Raw genomic sequence first — 14,725 nt, 5'->3', positions numbered from 1 at the left:
GTTATAACCAGTGGTCAGAATTGTAAAAATTGGCCTGGTCATTAACGTGCAAACCACCCTTGGGGGTTAAGGGGTTAAAATTTTATATTTTTAAATTTTTTTAAACATTTTTTTTTTACTTTTGCCATGCTTCAATAGCCTCCATGGGAGGCTAGAAGCTGGCACAACTCGATCGGCTCAGCTACATAGGAGCGAAGCTCAGATTGCTCCTATGTAGCTGAGCGCCGACCACTGGGTGGCGCTCATAGCAATCCGGCATCAACAACCATAGAGGTTTCAAGGAGATCTCTGGTTGTTATGCCGATGCATCGCTGACCCCCGCTCATTTCCGGCTGGATGGCTGGAAGCGGTAGTTAAATGCCGCCGTCAGCGTTTGACAGCGGCACTTAACTAGTTAATAGCGGCGGATGAATCGCGATTCCACGCGCCGCTATTGCGGGCACACGTCAGCTGTTCAAAACAGCTGACATGTCCTGGCTTTGATGCGGGCTCACTGCTGCCAGCACCAAAGCAAGGGATCTGACCTCGGACGTACTATCCCGTTCGAGGTCAGAAAGGGGTTAAAAAGCACTAACTGTAATGTAAAAAATCTGCCTTCATTGACTACAGATTTTACGTGTGAATTGAGAGTGAAAGATTAGTCCAGGAGGAGAAAGAAGCAGATTTGTCTGATTAGACATTGTATAAAGTTGCTTTCAAAACGTATCACACAAGTTATTTCCACTGTAGTTTTCTGGCATAGCCTACATTTTTCAGGCAGAGAAAAGAATGCATAAAAAAAGCTACGTGTGAACATGCCACAACCAGAGTTCACCCATAATTTTACAAGAGCAGTGTAATACATGAAAGTGGCCAATTGTATCCTTCTCTGCCAGTCGTGTGGTTCTCTGTGGAGTGTCAAGCATGAGTGTCCAAGGTGGTACATTGTGATACTGGAGATCGATACAGACACAGAATCATTCACGGAAACACATTTTATTTTTCAAGTTTCCAGACCTTTGGTACGGAAGAGAGGTAAAACAGTATCCATGGCTTAAGCCAGAAAAGTAAGTGTTGCAAGCATCCAGGAGAGACCCAAGGAAATTGATGCACACTTGCAAGAACAACATAGTGACCTTGTACGGAAATCATTCACCTTAAGCCAAAGCGATTGTCAACAGTGCACAAATTAAAGAGGGGGATAAAGTGAAACGAGGAAAGAATTGCAACTGCCTACCGCAGGGGTGTCAAACTGCATTCCTCGAGGGCCTCAAACCATGCGTGTTTTCAAGATTTCCTTCTCATTGCAAAAGGTGCTGGAATCATTCTGTGCAGGTGATTAAATGATCACCTGTGCAATACAAGGAAATCCTGAAAACATGACCTGTTTGCAGCCCTTGAGGAATGCAGTTTGACACCCCTGGCCTACCGCATATGATTGTAGATGATCATTTGTACCTGCTGCATGGCCCGCCCGGTAGAAATCATACCTGTGTTAGGATATGTGCACATGGAGTCTTTTTGCAGAGTTTTTTTGGAGCAGAACATTCAAGTCTTTGAGAAGTTTTGCACTTTTTGAGGAGGATTTAAACAGTTTCCTCTTAGTTTCCGCTCCAAAGCCTACTCAAAAACTGTTAGCACATAGCCTTATACATCATCACTAATCTGACGGCCTGTTAAGCAAACTGAAAATCAGGGACATATAAGTGCTGCTCACTAAAGTAGAATATCATCAAAAAGTTAATTTATTTCCGTTCTTCAATACAAATAGTGAAACTCATATATTAAATATAATCATTACAAACATAGTGATCTACTTCAAGTGTTTATTTATGTTAATGTTGACTATTATGGCTTACAGCCAATGAAAACACAAAAGTTATTATCTCAGTAAATTAGAATAATGAACAACACACACCTGCAAAGGCTTCCTAAGTGTTTAAAAAGGTCCCTTAGGGTATGTGCACACGCTGCGGATCCGCAGCGTTTCTGCAGCTGCGGATCCGCAGCAGTTTCCCATGAGTTTACAGTACAATGTAAACCTATGGGAAACAAAATCCGCAGTGCACCTGCTGCGGAAAAAAACGCGCGGAAACGCAGTGGTTTATTTTCCGCAGCATGTCAATTCTTTTTGAGGATTCCACTGCGGGTTTCCACCTGGGCCAATAGAAATCTGCAGGTGAAAACCCGCAGAGGAAACCGCAAAAGAATCCGCGATAAATCCGCAGTGAAAACCGCAGCGGTTTTTCACTGCGGATTTAGCAAATCCGCTGCGGAAAATTCCGCATTGGAATCCGCAGCGTGTGCACTTAGCCTTAGTCTGTTTCAGTAGAATCCACAATCATGGGGGAAGACTGCTGACTTGACAGATGTCCAGAAGGCAGTCAGTGACACACTCCACAAGGAGGGTAAGCCACAAAAGGTCATTGCTAAAAGAGGCTGGCTGTTCACAGACCGCTGTATCCAAGCATATTAACGGAAAGTTCAGTGGATAACCGCAGCCTTGAAAGGATTGTTAAGAAAAGGCCATTTCAAAATTTGGGGGAGATTCACAAGTAGTGGACTCCTGCTGGAGTCATTGCATACAGATGTATCCAGGACATGGGCTACAAGTGTCGCATTCCTTGTGTCAAGCCACTCATGACCAATAGACAATGCCAGAAGCGTCTTAAATGGGCCAAGTAGAAAAATAACTGGACTGTTGCTCAGTGGTCCGAGGTGTTGTTTTCAGATGAAAGTAAATTTTGCATTTAATTTGGAAATCAAGGTCCCAGAGTCTGGAGGAAGAGTGGAGAGGCCACAATTCAAGCTGCCTGAGGTCTAGTGTGAAGTTTCCACAATCCGTGATCGTTTGGGGAGCCATGTCATCTGCTGGTGTAGGTCCACTGTGTTTTATCAAGACCAAAGTCAACGCTGCCATCTACCAGGAAATTTTAGAGCACTTCATGCTTCCCTCTGCCGACAAGCTTTATAGAGATGGAAATTTCATTCTCTAGCAGGACTTGGCACCTGTCCACACTGCCAAAAGTACCAATACCTGGTTTAAAAACAACAGTATCACTGTGCTTGATTGGCCAGCAAACTCGCCTGACCTTAACCCCATAGAGAATCAATGGGGTATTGTCAAGAGGAAGATGAGAGACACCAGACCCAACAATGCAGACGAGCTGAAGGCTGCTATCAAAGCAACCTGGGCTTCCATAACACCTCAGCAGTGCCACAGGCTGATCACCTCCATGCCACGCCGCATTGATGCAAAAGGAGCCCCGACCAAGTATTAAGTGCACTTTACTGAACATTAGTGTTGAGCGAAACCTTCCGATATCCAGAAGCATCGGTATCGGATTGGATCGGCCGATATTAAAAAAATATCGGATATAACCGATACCCGATACCAATGCAAGTCAATAGGACAAAAATATCGGAATTAAAATAAACCCTTTCTTTCCTTGTAGGTTAATTCTACATTAAGGAAAACAACTAAGAATAATGTAGGATGTATTGGGGGAGGTGGAGGAGACATTAAAGGCATACAGAGACACAGAGACAGTGCAGACAGCCGTAAACGGCGCTGCAAGGCCAAAAAAAGCTCCTCTATGTAATCCTATACAGTGTTTTTCCACAATCTAGCTGGATACGGATGGAAAGCCACTAATAGGATAAATTTGAAAAAATGTGCAGCAGGCTGCACTAATTGAAAAAAGGACAATGGAACAGTATGAGGCAGTGACGCACCCTGAGCTGACTACAACCGGCTGTGGCGGCAGAACAGACTACAGAATGAGCTGCACTCACACAGAGACCGTGCAGACAGCTGTTTACAGCGCTGCAAGGCAAAAGCAAGGATCTCACACAGCGGTTGCTAAATTAGCCTGGGTAAAGCACAATGAAGCAAATCGCTATCTCAAAACTGGCCCTCAGTCAGAACACAGCGTCCTGTCCCTAACTGAATTCACAGCAGAGTGAACCCAAAATGGCGGTGGCGACTTTTATAGTGCATCATGACATCATTTCAGCAGCCAATCACAGCCATGCCAGTAGTTACATGCCTACCATGCAGAACAGGATGTGCCGCCCACACTTCTAATGATTCCTCATTGGCTTAATTCTGGCTCTTTGAATTATGGGAACTTCCGATTCCGGTATCCGATATACTGAAAGTATCAGAACTCGGTATCGGAATTCCGATACCGCGAATATCGGCCGCTACCCGATACTTGCGGTATCAGAATGCTCAAAACTACTGAACATACATTTCAGTAGGCCAACATTTTGAATTTTAAAATCATTTTTCAAGCTGGTGTTATAAAGTATTGTAATTTACTGAGATAATGACTTTTGGATTTTCATTGGCTGTAAGCCATAATCATCAACATTAACAGAAATAAACACTTGAAATAGATCACTGTTTGTAATGACTATAATATATGAGTTTCACTTTTTGTATTGAAGAACTGAAATAAATTAACTTTTAGATGATATTCTAATTTAGTGACAAGCACTTGTACATACTATAGAAGAAACCACATGGCTGCTATAAAGACCCTAAGGGTATGTTTCCACGGTCAATATTGGCTGTGCTTTGGACGCAGCTCCATTCAAAGCACTGCCGGCTTTAGTACGCGCGGTGATTCCGGATGTGCTCATTGAACCAAGCGGAATCACTGTGTCCTATACATTGGATGGTGATATTTATCTTGCGGACACTGAGCATCTCCGCAAGATAAATAGACATGCTGCAGTCTAGAAAGACGCACCGCATGTCCGTTTACGCAGGGTTGCCAGAGACATCCCTGCACGCATAGTGGAGACGGGATTTCATAAAATCCCATCCACTATGCTGTAACATCTGGCCGCTGTGGATTGGACGCTGCGGCTGCATGTAGCGTCCAATCTGCAGCGAATACTGACCATAGAAACATACCCTTAGAGCATGCCAATCTGAGCCTTGATAGAACCCAGTAAAAGAAGAAATAGTTACTGTACTTTTGCAAAAAAAAAAGATAAGCATGTCAATGAATACACTCCCTGACAGACGTTATGTCGCTTATCCATGTTATGTAAATAAAAGCTTATAACCTGACGTTAAATTCATCCATTGGTTGTATAAATTATTTTTTTGAAAGTTGAGAAAATAAATTGGCATCAATGCAGAAATATTGATCAGTTAATGGACACAGAATGGTCAGATTTTGTCAAGATTTTGTGGGACTGTAGGACTCAGTGTACAAAACACTGAACAAATGAAAATCTTTCCATAATAGGTTTTTCTCTCTGTAGCACACCATTCTGATCTTGGGTTACACAGATACAAGATACTGACCAAAATACTTCCACATAAAACTGGCCAAGAGTGGGGAACCTCCTTTAACCTGATGCCCAAAATTTTGCATCTGAGCTTCTGGAGTACAGGTAACACAAATTTCCATTTCCAAAGCAGCTGCTCTAAATGTTTCTATTTTAGGAGAAGTCAAATGAGGTCTGAAAAGTGTAAGGTGCTTTTAAAGGGGTTGTGTAAAGTGCAAATTGGAGATAAAACTAAGTAATGTACTTGAATGAAGAAAACTGCTCCAATGAAGATATCAATGCCAATCCCCACATCTCCACTTTTACATTTATTTTGATACTGGAGTAGTGATGAGCAAACATGCTGGGATAAGGTGTTTTCTGAGCATGATTGGGTGCTACCAGAGAGTCTACGCCGTGCTCGAATAATATGTTCAAGTCCCCATTGCTGAATGTCTCATCGTTGTTCAACAGCCTCAACACATGCAGGGAATGTCTAACAAAGAGGAAATCTCAGCTGTTGAACAGCAGCGGGACATGCAGCCGCGGGGACTTGAACATAGAATTCGAGCACCCCGAAAATATTCTATTGGCACTCAAACATGCTTGGATAACACCTTAGGCCACTCATCACTACTCAGGAGAGCACGTTTTCCCACCACTAGTGATGTGCATGAAGAAAAATGGCTGAATGTCGCTTTTTGACATATAAGTCAGCCCACTCTACAGTAAGAGCTCGTGTACAGGTAGAGGAGAGGCCGTGGTATGACAATCGCGATCACTGAGATTGTGACTGGGCCTGGAGGGAATCTCTACAGAGGCACAGAAGGTGGCACCGCTCTGCAGACGCACAGAGTGTGGCATCGCTCTACCAAGGCACAGAGGGTGGCATCGCTCTACAGAAGCGGTCATTTTTAATGTACGGTGATACAGGGGGCATTATTGATGTATGGAGGCACAAAAGAGGCCATTAGTGGTGTATGGATTTACAGTGGAGTTTCATTATAACTTAAGAAGAAACAGTGTGGGCATTTATGATGTATACCGGCCAGAGGAGGACATTATTGAGGTAAAACACCAGGAGAGGTGCAGGTTTGATGTACACTAGCACAAAGTGGGGCATTACTAATGTACAGAGGGACAGAGGCCTTGTTATTGATACATAGAGGTATACAGGAGTACATTATTGTAATGCACAAAGGGGCATTATTGATGTTTAGGGAGGCATTATTGATGTTTAGTAGCAAAGAATGGGGCATTATGGATGTATGAAGACATAGGGTGAGACAATACTATTGTATGGAGGCACAAAAGGGACATTATTGGGTGAGAACATGGGGATAGTATTATAGTATGGGGTTACATGGGGGTTATAATTATTGTGTTGAGGTACTGATAGTGGTGTGTGGTACAATGTTGGGTTCTACTGTTGTGCATGGGCATTATTACTGTCCAGGGCACTATTGATTAGTTATAACACTGTGGTGTTTGTGTAGAAGTGGTTCAATAATGAGGGTGCTTGAAAAGTGAGGAGCCAAAAAGATGTGTGTGTTACATTTTGCAAAATCATCAGTCAATCAAACAAGATGGAAAAGGGAAAGTGCAATATTGTCTTTTATAGTCTGCAGTGTTATATAATCTACCACTACATGGTCTCAGTATGGTGGCAAAATGGGATTTTATTCATCATAAGTATGGTGGGAATGGTATAGGTCTTGGTATGGCATTATTTGTCCCTTGCATAGCAATATTATTGGTGATATTAGTATTCGGATTCTGATATTTCTATAGCATATTTGCTTTTTTTTTTTTTAGATGGAATTACATATTTATGAGCGTTATCCATTGGAAACCGCGCAGCTGAGCAACAAGCTGGTGGGGGCCCGAGTACAAAAGCTGCCCTGGGGCCTATAGCACCGCAGCTACTGTATCCTCCTGAGAAGACATAGGGGCCAATTTGTAGGCCCCCTTAATATACAGTCATGGCCAAAAGTTTTGAGAATGACACCAAAATTATATTTTTCCATGATCTGCTGCCCTCTGGTTTTTATTAGTGTTTGTCTGATGTTTATATCACATACAGAAATATAAGTGCAATCATATTATGAGTACCAATAGGTTATATTGACAGTTAGAATGAGTTAATGCAGCAAGTCAATATTTGCAGTCTTTACCCTTCTTCTTCAAGACCTCTGCAATTCTCCCTGGCATGCTCTCGATCAACTTCTGGACCAAATCCTGACTGATAGCAGTCCATTCTTGCATAATCAATGCTTGCATTTTGCCAGAATTTGTTGGTTTTTGTTTGTCCACCCGTCTCTTGATGACTGACAAGTTCTCAATGGGATTAAGATCTGGGGAGTTTCCAGGCCATGGACCCAAAATCTCTATGTTTTGTTCCATGAGCCATTTAGTTATCACCTTTGCTTTATGGCAAGGTGCTCCATCACTCTGGAAAAGGCATTGTTGGGCGCCAAACTGCTCTTGGACAGTTGGGAGAAGTTGCTCTTGGAGGACATTCTGGTACCATTCTTTATTCATGGCTGTGTTTTTAGGCAAGACTGTGAGTGAGCCGATTCCCTTGGCTGAGAAGCAACCCCACACATGAATGGTTTCAGGATGCTTTACAGTTGGCATGAGACAAGACTGGTGGTAGCGCTCACCTCTTCTTCTCCGAATAAGCTGTTTTCCAGATGTCCCAAACAATCGAAAAGGGGATTCATCAGAGAAAATGACTTTGCCCCAGTCCTCAGCAGTCCACTCCCTGTACCTTTTGCAGAATATCAGTCGGTCCCTGATGTTTTTTCTGGAGAGAAGTGGCTTCTTTGCTGCCCTCCTTGAAACCAGGCCTTGCTCAAAGTGTCTCCGCCTCAGTGCGTGCAGAAGCACTCACACCAGCCTGCTGCCATTCCTGAGCAAGCTTAGCACTGCTGGTAGTCCGATCCCGCAGCTGAAACAGTTTTAAGATACGGTCCTGGCGCTTGCTGGTCTTTCTTGGGCGCCATGGAGCCTTTTTGACAACAATGGAAGCTCTCTCCTTGAAGTTCTTGATGATGCGATAGATTGTTGACTGAGGTGCAATCTTTGTAGCTGCGATACTCTTCCCTGTTAGGCCATTTTTGTGCAGGGCAATGATGGCTGCACGTGTTTCTTTAGAGATAACCATGGTGAACTGAAGAGAAACAATGATACCAAGCACCAGCCTCCTTTTAAAGTGTCCAGTGATGTCATTCTTACTTAATCATGACTGATTGATCGCCAGCCCTGTCCTCATCAACACCCACACCTGTGTTAATGGATCAATCACTAAAAAGATGTTAGCTGCTCATTTTAAGGCAGGACTGCAATGATGTTGAAATGTGTTTTGGGGGTTAAAGTTCATTTTCTGGGCAAATATTGACTTTGTAAGTACAGTAATTGCTGTTAAGCTGATCACTCTGACATTCAGGAGTATATGCAAATTGCCATTAGAAAAAATGAAGCAGTAGACTTTGGAAAAATTAATATTTGTCTCATTCTCAAAATTTTTGTCCATGACTGTACACGAAAACAGGATAAGGATGGAAGGTTTATTTCTAAGTAAAGCCAGAAATGGCAGTTAGAGGACTGACAGCATTGTTATTTCAATTACACAAGCACTTTTTTTTCCTAACTGAGTCATATTGTCATATGGTAAGGCTCATTAAAGGGTCAATATTGTCCTTTTAGAATTGCGACTTCCAATAGGTGGCGCTAGAGTTCTAGTTATCTCCCTCTCTGAAGAGGCAATATGCATATTCAATTTCCCAGAGGAGCATGCATGGCATATAAGTCTCCTCACTCTGACATGCAAGGCCTGGTTTGTCACTCAACACAACGTTACATCTTAGACCCCATTTTTTTCTAACTAGGACACCTAATTAATATCTCTTGTTCAAAGAGTCTGGACACTTTTGGTATGCCAATAAACATAAATAAAAAAACCCTCTGGATTGTTTCCACATTTTCATGACATTATGAAAGATACGAATAATTGTGTAAATGTGATATTTAAATATTTTATTTGTTTTTACACAAATGTCTACAAATCTGATTAAGCCATTATGGCTTTTAAGTGTACATTGCTGAAGAAAAAAAAATATTATCCATTTCAGAATAAGGCAGTAAGAGCAAGAATATAGAAAAAGTTCAGATTACTATTAATGCACTGTATACTAAGACCTCATTTAGACATCTGCTTTTTGGTTTCTTTTTGCGTACGAGAAAAAAAAAAAAAAAAGAAGGAAAAGGTTTCATTTTTCCCCACATTGTTTGCGAAAAAACCCCAAAACTAAACATAGTCCACGGTTCTCCAATGAAACGGTTACAAATGTCTAGCGGTCAGATATAACACGGATGGATCAATACTCATCTCCCGCAACGGTGCTGTTTCTTCAATGTTGACACTACTACTCGTGGTGGGTTATGTGATGTGACCGCTGCCACCAATCTTCAGCTGCAACTCTTCAGATTCAGAGATCAGCGGAGGCTGAGTGGCTGCAGCAGTCACACGACACAGCAGTGATCAATACTACAGGGATGGTACTGCTACAAGAAGTGAATATTGATTTTTTTTTTTTACATTTTATGTTGGGTTCTTTGGCAGATAAGCAGGACTGTCCAGTAGTGGACAACTCCTTTAAATCCAGATAAAAGCATTTACCATTTTCATATTGCTGTTCACACAATGCATTTTTTTGCTGCTGCGCTTTTAGGGTATGTGCACACGTAGAATGGACCTCTGCGGATTTTTCCGCAGCGGATTTTAGAAATCCGCAGGTAAAAGGCACTGCGTTTTACCTGCGGATTTACCGTGGTTTTTATGTGGATTTTGTGCGGATTCCCCTGTGGTTTTACACCTGCGGATTCCTATTGTGGAGCAGGTGTAAACCACTGCGGAATCCGCACAAAGAATTGACATGCTACGGAATGTAAACCACTGCATTTCCGCGCGTTTTTTTCCGCAGCATTGGCACAGCGGTTTCTGTTTCCCATAGGTTTACATTGTACTGTAAACTCATGGGAAACTGCTGCGGGCCCGCAGCTGCGTATCCACAGCAAAGTCCGCAACGTGTGCACATAGCCTTACCATGCGTTTAGAGCAGAAAATACAGCGTTTCACAATTGCAGCCAAATGAATGAGATTTCTTAAGTCTCATACAAATGTTGAGATTTTTTCCTTGCATTGTTTGACTTGCAGTATATATATATATATATATATATATATATATATATATATATATATATATATATATATATATATATCTATATATCTATATATATATATATATCTATATATATTTTATTTGAGTGCAGCATGACAAGTTTTTTTTTTTTTGCATTCATCATCATTTTATTCCCCCTGTGAGGATGAGCAGCGAAAAATAAGACAAAACCCCCTCCAAAAAAATAAAGTCATAATAAATAAAAAAAAAAATGCAAAGAAAACACATCAAAACCACACATTTTGAAGCAGAATTGCTGATGTTTTTCTTGTAATTGTCTGCAATTTTACTGCAATAAAAAGAAAAAAACACAGCTAAAACTATGTGTGACCATATCCTGTCCCTGCTTTAATAAGAAAAAATAAATAAAAAAAAAAGAAAAATTATGCTGCCTAATAGGACCTGTTAATTTTTTTGTTTTTATAGTTAAGATTCTGATTTGGCTTTTATATTAAGTCATATTGCAAGGATCGTTAAAGGGTCGATATTGACTTGTAGGATCGCTACTTCGTATAGGTGGTGCTAGAGGTCAAGTCGCAATTTGCATATTTAATTTCCCAGAGGAACATGCAAGGCCCTTAAGTCTCCTCATACTGGCATGCCACTCTCCGCAAGGAAAAAGCTTACCTTTAGAATATAGTTAAGGACAAAATAAATGTAACCTTGCATCAATATCTGGAACACAAGAGCTACTTCTGGCTTAATTTTAGTGGATTTTTCAAAATATATTTATCTTTATAGAAATGTTTTTCCAAAAAGAATATTTTATAAGGAGGTGTAAACATAAAACCTTTCATCCTCCTACAGAGAATCTACCAACTGCACATGTGATGGACCTGGTATATGTGACATATGTGATATACCGGTAATCCAAGCGTTACATTACCCTACAATAAATATGTTCATTCGTGGAGTCACGGAATCTTTTGACAGTGAGCCTAGCGTGCTTTTAAGCTAGCCAACCCTTGACGTACAAAAGACCTAATATAGGCTACTTAGAAGTCGATCGATGGTCATATAAAACCTGTTAAGACATGCTGATCGCACCTCCATGAGTACAAAATGACAGTTAATGTGACTTTTCTGTGCGCATGAAATAATACTCTGACGAAAACTAAGCTTTTTAAGAAAGCTTAATCTTTTCACCAAATGAAGGTGAGTTTTGCTTGTTTGTGGGGTGATTGGCAGCCTGTTTAGCCTGAAAAGCTAGTCTAAATGCACCGAAAAATCTAATTAAATATGACAATCCCTGCTCAAACACACAAGTAAGAGAAATTATATATATATATATATATATATATATATATATATATATATATATATATATATATATATATATATATATATATTATATTAGATTATATATACACACACACATACAGACATGTATCTATATACATAAAAGTTGCTGTTGCTACAAGTCTCAAGCAATGTGTTCCCTTTAAGGGCACGCTCACAAACCGGGCGGAAAATATGTAGCATTACAGTGGCAGCAAAAATTTTACCAAGCTTTATCTACAAGAAAAAGTATTGTATATATAAATAGGAGGACATGGAGTTTTTATGCTGAATATACAATTTATTAAATTCAAAAAAATACATGAAAAAATGTCAATTTTACATAGTAAAAAATGGATAATACATATCAAAATGTAACAAGTGAACTACCCAGGTGAGTATAGATGACCTATGGGCCACACAAAGAGCCACAAAGAAACCTGCTATTGATAAGAATTGCTGACATCCCAACGTTTAAATATAATTTGTGTGATTAGACCCTACCCTACACCTCTGCTACAGCATGTTACTGGTGGGCCATTGTTCACAACACTACTATCTAATAAGTCACCTTGGTTAATGTCCATGCATGAACAGGTTTAAATCTCTTAATATTTACCCATGTGGTCTCAGTGAGCTTCCTGTGTGGGCCTCAGTCTCCCCAACGCGCGTTTCGCGTGCTAAAGATAGCCTCGCTTCCTCAGGGGGCGTGAGCCCCCTGAGGAAGCGAGGCTATCTTTAGCACGCGAAACGCGCGTTGGGGAGACTGAGGCCCACACAGGAAGCTCACTGAGACCACATGGGTAAATATTAAGAGATTTAAACCTGTTCATGCATGGACATTAACCAAGGTGACTTATTAGATAGTAGTGTTGTGAACAATGGCCCACCAGTAACATGCTGTAGCAGAGGTGTAGGGTCTAATCACACAAATTATATTTAAACGTTGGGATGTCAGCAATTCTTATCAATAGCAGGTTTCTTTGTGGCTCTTTGTGTGGCCCATAGGTCATCTATACTCACCTGGGTAGTTCACTTGTTACATTTTGATATGTATTATCCATTTTTTACTATGTAAAATTGACATTTTTTCATGTATTTTTTTGAATTTAATAAATTGTATATTCAGCATAAAAACTCCATGTCCTCCTATTTATATAAACTATGTATGAGTTGTCTGAATAAATTGGATAGTGGTATACAGCTGGTACTTTGCTTAAAGAAAAAGTATTGACCTGCAGTGCATCCGCAGCATGTTCATTTACGTTGTGGACCAGTTTCCTGGTTTGTAGTGTATTGACTTCAAGGATGAAAGTGTAGAAACAGGCAACAAACCCCATTTGTTGGCCCGCTGCTCATCCCAGAAACCAACGGCAGTCAAGAGGATCAAAATATTTTGGTAATACTGCCATCGAAGTGCCGGGAAAGAGTTTGAAATTTGTGGTTTCTGCGGGCAACTGTGCACCAATACCTTCAGGATGAATCTTCCCCAAGTGAAAATACTCTAACACCAGCTCTCTTTCTGTGAGATCCCAATACTCGAACCCCCAAGTGGCTTTACCCAACATAAGCAAGACCCTCGGCTCTAAGTGCATCTACTTTTTATGTATGGGAACGGTCATTCACACCAACCAAAAAAACCCAACCACGATCTGGAGGACACTCTGTACGTGGCGCTTACCGAACTCCGGGGGAAAAAGAGTGACCATAACCATCAAGAGTATTTTCACCGGTCATTGCCCGTTGTGTCTTAATATTTTCACTTTATGATCTACTTTTTTCACTCACCCTTTTTTTTTTTTCACCCAAAAATATTTGGGGTCTTTCAAAAATGGCAGAAACTAACAAGGTGTACAATGTCAATAGTATTATACAGTGATTGTTAGTAGAGAAATGGCTGGAGAACTAATACAAAAACACGTTTTTATGGACCTAGTCACAGTATAACACAACAATAAAGCTGGCCATAGATATAGGGAGTGGAGTATCTGATACTAAAAAATAATAGGGATTCATTGTACAGAAATAAGCTCCATGTGAACAATAGAAAGTTATACATTTCCAAAACTGTGTACTGGCTGCAAGAAATAAAATAGAATTTTTGACATACCGGATGAAAGTACGTCTATGGCCAACTTTAGACATGACAACTACAATGAGACAAGAAGCGTTTATGTGATCGGACTGAAACGAGCAAAAACAACAAAAAATATACTAGAAGCCAAGCAACACAAAGCCTAGTGAGTGAGTCCACAAAAAGACACAGATTTTTTTTTTTTATTTTTTTTTTTTTTTACATTTGTCACATTGAATTCCTTACCCCTGCTAGGCATCAGCAGGCGCTTCTTCATGTTGCCTGTCCAAGAAAGAATAAATAGGAGAGAAGAAAGAAAACGCTACATGAAATAAACGGCAATAAACATTCATTTATTTAAAAAGACAAAACAAAATACTACACAAATAAAAGAAGACAACAGAAAAACAAAAAAATCAAAATATCCCATAGCTGCAATGAATTGATATTTCTAAACAGTGGTATGCACAAAATGACTGTTCAAACCAAGCAGAGGTGCTCAGTGCACCCCTCACTTCTCACGTTGTTTTCCAATTATCTATGTTCTAATCTGACTCTTGTAAAGTCACAGCTGTCAAGCATGGAAGTGGGGAGTGGAGAGAAATGGAAAACAAGTGAGAAGGAAGGTTTGGCACCGAGTGCTTGTGTTTGGTTTGAACAGTCATCAGAAATTTTAGTTACGGATTATACATAGTCATGTTTAAAAAGTCATCCCACAGCCACAAAAGACCACCGATCGTCTACATAGAAACCGGTGTTAATTAGCAGCCCGTGCTTCCAATGTGCACAGAACAATCGCCAGTAGATCGCTCTGTGCACAAAAGCTGTCTTCGATCTCGGCAGCACATGTTCAGTTTAAACAGGA

General features: G+C 40.6%; 1 protein-coding gene across 9 annotated transcripts in view; it reads right to left on the bottom strand.

Annotated features, from left to right (window-relative positions):
* MTA1 (metastasis associated 1) overlaps nt 1–14,725 on the bottom strand; it is a 185,207-nt gene that overhangs the window by 47,290 nt on the left and 123,192 nt on the right. For all 9 annotated transcript variants that reach the window (XM_077260691.1, XM_077260688.1, XM_077260695.1 and 6 more), the window contains exon 17: nt 14,107–14,142. In XM_077260691.1, coding sequence (XP_077116806.1) covers nt 14,107–14,142 — 36 coding nt within the window. The remainder of the gene's footprint in view (nt 1–14,106; nt 14,143–14,725) is intronic.

This window comes from Ranitomeya variabilis, chromosome 1 (genome assembly GCF_051348905.1).
Source record: "Ranitomeya variabilis isolate aRanVar5 chromosome 1, aRanVar5.hap1, whole genome shotgun sequence".
Taxonomy (NCBI): domain Eukaryota; kingdom Metazoa; phylum Chordata; class Amphibia; order Anura; family Dendrobatidae; genus Ranitomeya; species Ranitomeya variabilis.
Note: the sequence above shows the minus strand (reverse complement) of the source record. Positions and strands in the feature narration are given on the sequence as shown.